Below are 7,425 nucleotides of genomic sequence, written 5' to 3' on the forward strand. Positions count from 1 at the left end.
AGGCCTCAGTTCCTCATTTCTCACACCCATCCCCCGCGCCCCATCCTCGCTCAGAATCAGCACCGTGAAGAGCTGCGCAGTTTTTCTGAGAAGGAAGTTGGATCATCAGTCCCGCGAAGCGCGGGGAACTCTAAAAATAAAAGAAGGAAAACCCCTCCCCGCTTCTTGGGTATCTGTGAATGAGGAAGGATTTTTTTCTAGTTATGAGGCAAGAGGGTGCACTCTGCTGAGGGAGAGCCCCCCTTGGTTCTGGCTCACACCTCTGGTCTGAGGTCCCCGTTGAGGGGAGGTGTGGGGGTCGCGAGGCATCAATGGGTGATTTGGGAAGAGGGCAGCTGGGAGAAACAGTCGGCGCTCAGACTTCCTCAGCCGCGCTTCACATGGCGGCTGCCCGGCCACGCCCCCAGCGGCTGGAGAGACCCTTTTCCCAAAATGGAGAGCGGGAAGGGCGAGAACGTCCATCAGAATTTGGCCCCGCCCCCGAGGGCAGCGAGGGCCAATTAGCGACCCGCAGGGCGGGTGCGAGGCCGGGGGAGGAGGCTGCTGTTGCCCCAGCAACCACCCGGGAGAACGAAGGCGGTCGCGGCCCGGCAGGGATCGCGGCGCCGCGGGTCTCTCCCAGCCGGAAAGATCGCGGGAGAGCGCGAGCCACGCGGGAAGGCAGCGCCGGTGGAGAGAGGGACAGGTCAGGCCCATCAACTTCAGTCCCGATGCCGCTTTCGCGCCTCCTGTTAGCGGTTCTGAAGTAGGCGTAGCGCATGCGTACGCCTGGAGGCGGGGCTTTGCGCCAGGTCTTAGGACGCATGCGGAGTTGGAGCCTTTGCGCTTCTGGGGGCGGAGCCACTGGCCCTGGGCGGGGCTTCCCTCTGCTTTGAGCTGGAAGTTGTGGAGTTAGGTGCCTGCTCTTCAGCCCGGCCCTCCTCCCCTCTATTTTCCGGGCTCCCCTGGAGAGGCATTTAGGATCGCGTTAAGACCCCACACTCAGTGGTTTGGCGAAACTACTCTGCCATCCTAGTACTGTTCCTTATTTGGAGGGCCTCGGTTTCCTCATCTGTCAGGTGGAAATAACAGTACACTCACCTCACAGGGCTGTGACTCTGTTTTTACCCTCTCAGGGCTATGGCTGAAGTGCACGTGATCGGGCAGATCGTAGGGGCCACCGGCTTCTCGGAAAGTAGCCTCTTCTGCAAGTGGGGCGTCCACACAGGTATTCCCGACCTGGCTCATTGCCCACTGAATACCAGCCTAGAGGTTCCACCTCCTTCCTTGACCCCCTGGCCCCGCCTCAGCCCCATCTCCCATCGGCTCTCAGGACTCCTGGCCTGACCATACTGTGTCCATGTGTCTCATGCTCCCGGCTTATCCCTTTCCATCCCATCTCTGGGGGCTCTGAACACACAGCCCCTAAGATTATGGGGCTATAGGCTAGACCCCCCCCACACACACTCCCAATCCTCAGAACACTAGACAGCCTTAACCCCATGGTTTGGACTTCATTCACTGCCCTAGGGGTGTCCTGGGTCCCTCCCCTGTCTTAATTCTTTGCTTAAGAGTCTCCATTTATTGAGTTCTCACTGTAAAATGGAAGTTTCCATTCCAGATTTACAGAGGAAAGGCCACCCTCTTGTGCATCATTCTGTGTGAGAAGGGAGGAACCTGTTCTGGTAATCATCCACGCCCATCCATATGGCCCAGGGAGGACCTCAGAGGCCCCAGTGTGCATGTCTCCCACGGGAGGCAGAATAGTGTGGTGGTATGTGTAATGGTTAGGGCCACCAGATCTGGGCTCAAACACTAACTCTCCCATCGGTTAAAGTGGGGCCTGTGAACTTAACCTCTCTGAGTCCCAGTTTCCTTGTCTGAAAAGCTAATAGCTGAGAGGCAGCACATATTGAGGTTAAGAGCACAAACTGCCTGGATTCAAAACCAGTTGTTTATTAATTACGTGACTTTGGGCACTTGTCTTTGCCTCAGTTTCCCTGTCTGTACAATGGTAATAATAACAGTACTTACCTCATGGGGTGATTGTGCGAACTAAATGAATAACAACGGCATTTAGGAGGGGACCTGGCCTAGTAAGTGTTCAGTAAGCGTTTACCCAGCTCATGTAAAAATTGGATGGGGTCTTGTTTGTAAAGCTCTGGGTATGTTGCCCAACAGATAAATGCACATGAAACGAGTGTGGCTACTGCTATCCTTATCTCTGCAGGCCCCGGGTCCTTGGTGGTGGTTGAGATCCCCTGGGAAATTGCGGTCCTCCAGCTGAGCACATGAAGAGGCAGCTCTGGAGTCAGACTTGGTTTCCAGTCTGGGCCCCATCTGCCCTGTGACCCTGGGCAGGTGCTGTCCCTTCTCTGAGCCTCAGTTTCCTCATCTGTAAAGTGGGACATATTGTATGTGTAAAGCCGGACTCAAGGCCTGGTGCTTTCCTTGCCTGAATCAGAGAGAACAGTAACTCAACAGTTCAGGGGGCTGTTGGGGAGGGGCAGTTAATCCAGCAGCAAGCTCAGAGGCAGTCAGATAAAGGGCTTGGACTCTGCAGTCTGACAGAGCTCAGTCTGAATCCAGCTTCACCGTGGCACCTTGGTCTGCTGCAGTCCTGCTGTACCCCATGTGGAGAACAGTGCTTGACGCACAGTAGGTGTTCAATAAATGTTCATGGAATGAATAGACAAGTGACTCTCCTTCTCAGAGTCTGTCACTTGTAAGGTGAGGCTTATATTAGCACCCACCTCCCAGGCCCCCTTATTTGTCCAACAAACATTTTTTGAGCACCTTCTGTATACTACTAGTAAGATCTGGTTTGGAGGCCCTGGGAATCCAGTAGTATGCAATATCCTTGTTCTCCTGGGGCTCACAGGAGGGGAGACAAAATAAATAAGCAATAAAGAAATGACTGTCGTGATTACAGATGGTGGCAGGTACTCAGAACAAATTAGATGAGATAATGTAACAGGGATTAGTTTTGGATACAAGGGTGAGGGAGAACCCCTCTGTAAAAGTGGCATTTGAGTTGATCCCTGGAAGATGAATAAAAGCCAGGCATGGGGACATCCAGGAGCAGACTTCCTAGGCAGAGGGAGCAGCCAGTGCAAGAAAGGAAATAAAAACAGGATCAGCCCTAGCCGGTTTGGCTCACTGGATAGAGCGTTGGCCTGTGGACTGAAGGGTCCCAGGTTCGATTTTGGCCAAGGGCACATGCCTGGGTTGCGGGCTCGATCCCCAGTAGGGGCGTGCAGGAGGCAGCCAATCAATGATTCTCTCATCATTGATGTTTCTAGCTCTCTCTTCCTCTCTCTTCCTCTCTGAAAATCAATAAAAATATATATTTTTTTAAAAAACAAAACAGGATCAGTGAGGCTAGTGGTAGTGAGGGATGGGGAGAGTGATAAGAGATGAGTGCAGGAAGGGGGACAAAGGCCAGATATAGGGCTTTGTAAGCTATGGGGAGAGTGTAGACTGGGAGTGGGGTGGGATTAAAAGTCCTAGAGGGCGGATTAAATGGACTCATCACTGAAGTGCTTAGCACAGGGTCTGGCACTTGGTAAGCAATCGGTGCATTTTGCTATTATTATCACCCTCAGTAGGACTGGTCTTATTATGTGCCTTTCACAGTGCGTCCATGCTTTTTGTCGAAGGGCACCCTTGGTCCCATCTTAGTCCTTGGACTAGGCCTCTAAATGCAGTGTGAGAATAGTGACAAAACGATACCCAACACTTATCCAGCACTTACTACGCCCTAGGCACTGTTCTAAGTGCTTTGTGTGTATTAGCTCATTTAATCTGCTCACAAAATGACAAGGAATGCATTATTACACCCACTTGACAGATCGGGAGACTGAGGCAGGAAAAGGTAACTTGCCCAAGTGTGTGCAGGCAGGAAGAAGCCATGCCAGGATCTGAACCCAGCCCTTTGGCCCCAGAGCCCACACTTTGTACCCCCTGTCCCCCAGCGCTAGAAGAAACGGTCTCACAGCCACATTGGCATACCCTTCCTGATGCCTGCCTCCCACCCTTCCCTGCCTCATTAGTGTCCTGGCTCTCATTGTAGGGGCGGCATGGAAGCTCCTGTCCGGCGTACGGGAGGGCCAAACACAGGTGGACACCCCCCAAATAGGGGACATGGCCTACTGGTCCCACCCCATTGACCTGCACTTTGCCACCAAAGGCCTCCAAGGTGGGTTCTCGTGTCGGCCCTGCGCCAGGCTGAGGGGACGAGATAGGGGGCTGGGGGGTGGGGGTTAGCAACACTCCATGGGACTGAGAACCCCAACTCCTGTCCCTGCTTCCCCGCCCTTTGGGTCCCTTTCCTGGCCAGGCCTGGCCCTGGAGAAACTCAGCTGAGGCCTCCCATGGCTGGCTCTAGAGCAGCCATGGGCAAACTACAGCCCTCGGGCCGGATCCGGCCCGTTTGAAATGAATAAAACTAAAAAAAAAAAAAAAAAAAAAGACCGTACCCTTTTATGTAATGATGTTTACTTTGAATTTATATTAGTTCACACAAACACTCCATCCATGCTTTTGTTCTGGCCCTCCGGTCCAGTTTAAGAACCCATTGTGGCCCTCGAGTCAAAAAGTTTGCCCACCCCTGCTCTAGAGTGTGTCAGAGGCCAGGGGTGACGGGAAGAGGGGAAGGTGGGGACCAAGGGGAGAGGAGGGATGGCTTTCAAAGAGAGAAACCAAGAGAGTCTTCCATCAAGAGGAAGCTGGAGGGTGTATGAGAGGGAGGGAGGGAGGGCTGGTGGCTGTCCCCAGGCAGGGCTCCTCTGCTGTTCAGAGGAAAAATGAGTTTGCGGAGGAGGAAAGTATCAGAAAATCTTTTCTGGTGGAAAATTTGGGTCATTGGAGAGGAGTGAATTCCAGGAAATAGCCTAGGTAAATATGCCATATATTTCAACAATATAAATAATAGTTACTGAGGACATGCCCTATGACGAGTGATGCCGGGGAGGTGTCGGTGACTGAGACAGCTCCTAGCCCTGTCCTCACAGGGTTCACCATCCCATGGGAAGGCAGAGCTGTTCCCAGACAGTGGTAGCCCAGAGTGGGCAGGGATGGGACGGGGAGTTCTGGGGACTATGGGAGCCAAGAGGAGGCTCCTGACTGCCAGGGAGTTCAGGGAGGGCTTCCTGGAAGAGTGGATGTTTGAGATGCTGTGAGAGACCAGTGGGAGCTAATAAGGCAGAGGGAAGGAAGAGGGAAAGCCCAAAGGGTAAGGTGAGCTAGGGCATTTGGAGGATGGACGGAGAGCAGGAGGCCTGCAGGGGTGAGGTGGCAGGGGACAGGGGACAGGCCATGCAGGGCCTTGAATCCCAGGCCACTGAGCTGAGGCCATCCCCTGAGGGCACTGGGGAGCCACAGCAGGTGACTGACAAGTCAGATTTTGCTTCTAAAAGACCCTTCTGGCTGCTTGTGGGTGATGGGTTGGAGGGTGAGGCAGGCAGGCACTGTCCTTTCACTCTTCAGACCCCACATTCTCCACTGGTCCCACCAGGCAGCTCCCACCAGGGCCATTTTACACGTTGTTCCCTCTGCTGGGCATGCTCTTCCTGAGATGTCTCCCTGGCCCACTCCCTTCCTGACTTTAAACATTCACTCACATGGCCTCTTCTTAGTGAAGCCTTTCTTGGTCATCCCCTTTCTAAAACTGCATCCCACCCCCACCCTACCTAGCTTTATTTTTCTCCAGAGCAGTTATCACCATCTGACATACCCTATAATTTGCTTATTTACTATGCTCGTTGTCTAGGATGTCAGCTACGCAAGGGCAGGAATTTTGATCTGCTATGTTCACCTCTGTGTCCCCAGCTTGTAGAACAGGGCCAACCACAGAGGGCCTCAGAGAGGAGAGTAAAATGAGGCTGGGTCTCCAAGGCTTTGCCGCCAGGCTGAGGAGCTGAGCTGTATTCCTAGGACACTTGGGGACTGGTGGGAAGAGAAAGATGCTTCCAGATGCCAGGAGGAAGGTGAACTGGAGGGGACAAGAAGTCCCTGAACCCAGACAGGACAGGGTGGGAATGGGGGAGAGGCCTAGGACAAGGCTGAAGGTGCTCGCTCACCTGTGGACTGGGCTCCCTGGAGATGGGAACATGGACAAGAGGGGGGATCAGCAGAGGCCTGATCTCAAGGGCCTTGAGTGTTGAGGTTGGGTTTTATTCTGAAGGCACTGGGGAGCCATGAAAGGGTTTTGAGCAGGGGAGGAATATGGATTCCGAAATATCCATTTGGCTGTTGTGTGGGAGTGGGAGTCCAGAGAGGAGGCTGGGGCAGACGCCAGGGAAGAGGACTGAGCCCAGAGAGCGGCTGCACCATCCCTCTCTCCTGTCTTGCAGGCTGGCCCCGACTTCATTTCCAGGTGTGGTCCCAGGATAGCTTCGGCCGCTGCCAGCTTGCCGGCTACGGCTTTTGTCACGTGCCCAGCAGTCCAGGCACCCACCAGCTGGACTGTCCCACATGGCGGCCTTTGGGCAGCTGGCGGGAGCAGCTGGCACGGGCCTTCGTGGGTGGTGGGCCTCAGCTGCTGCATGGGGACGCCATCTACAGTGGGGCCGACCGCTATCGCCTGCATACAGCCGCTGGTGGCACCGTGCACCTGGACCTGGGCCTGTTGCTGCGTCACTTTGACCGCTATGGCGTGGAATGCTGAGGCACCTGCCTCCATGGCCCATCCACACCCCTGGGCACCCGTAAGGGGTAGGATGGTGCAGTCGTCAGAGACGTGGGCTCTGGAGACTGCCTTACCCGACCCAGCGGAGGCCTGGGGCAGCTTCTGTCTGGCCAGCACCGCAAGCCCAGTACCTCTCTCTCCGAAGTCCATTTTCCCCATCTGTGAAATGGGGGCAGCAAGTATGTGGGGTCCCAGGGGTTTCGGGAGAAGAGGCAGCCTCACACACGGAAGTGCTAAATAAAGATCAGTTCTGACCAGTGTGGGTGCCTTCCTGAATTCCTGACCTGTCAGCTGGCCGGTGCCCCATCTTTGCCTTAAACTCTGGGTGCCTCCTTATGACCCCTCTCCTTGCGGGGGTTTCCTCCTCTGTGCCCCTGGGCCCCTCTGCCCCAGTCTCCCACTCTCTCCATTCTGGGTCCCCTCTTCGGATCCCTTGTACTCTGGGTCCCTATCCTCCGACTGAGCCCGCCCCGCCAGGTCTTCCTTCTCTCCGTCACCCCATCCCCCCCCCCCCCCCCGTCCCCCCCCCCCCCCCCCCCCGCAATCCCGCGTAGCCATCCTAGCCACACGCATCCGCTTTGCTAGCTGTCAGCCACCAGGAGGCAGCACCCTGCTTGGGGCGGGGCCGGGGTGCCCGCCCCCTCCCGGGTGGCTTAAGGGACCCCCCTCGGAGCCCGCCCACGCGAGCTGAGGACCGTGGCCAGGCCCCCCCCATTGCCCTCCCCCGGGGGCCGCCCCCGCCCCGAGCGCTTCCTGGG

The 7,425-nt window shown here is 55.5% G+C and overlaps 1 protein-coding gene across 4 annotated transcripts; it reads left to right on the forward strand.

Moving 5' to 3' along the window:
• The first annotated feature begins 363 nt into the window (after positions 1-363).
• B9D2 (B9 domain containing 2) lies at positions 364-6,922 on the forward strand. 4 transcript variants are annotated; one of them, XM_059666434.1, is made up of 4 exons: positions 511-745; positions 1,116-1,207; positions 4,052-4,177; positions 6,333-6,922. In XM_059666434.1, the coding sequence occupies exons 1-4, from the start codon at positions 711-713 to the stop codon at positions 6,644-6,646; spliced, it is 567 nt and encodes a 188-aa protein (XP_059522417.1). In that variant the 5' UTR covers positions 511-710; the 3' UTR covers positions 6,647-6,922. The 4 variants fall into 4 exon arrangements, with proteins under 4 accessions (XP_059522419.1, XP_059522420.1, XP_059522417.1 ...); XM_059666435.1 differs by having other exon boundaries at positions 517-685; XM_059666436.1 differs by lacking the exon at positions 4,052-4,177 and having other exon boundaries at positions 364-745.
• Positions 6,923-7,425: the final 503 nt, after the last annotated feature.

The sequence above is a fragment of the Myotis daubentonii genome, chromosome 15 (genome assembly GCF_963259705.1).
Source record: "Myotis daubentonii chromosome 15, mMyoDau2.1, whole genome shotgun sequence".
Taxonomy (NCBI): Eukaryota; Metazoa; Chordata; class Mammalia; order Chiroptera; family Vespertilionidae; genus Myotis; species Myotis daubentonii.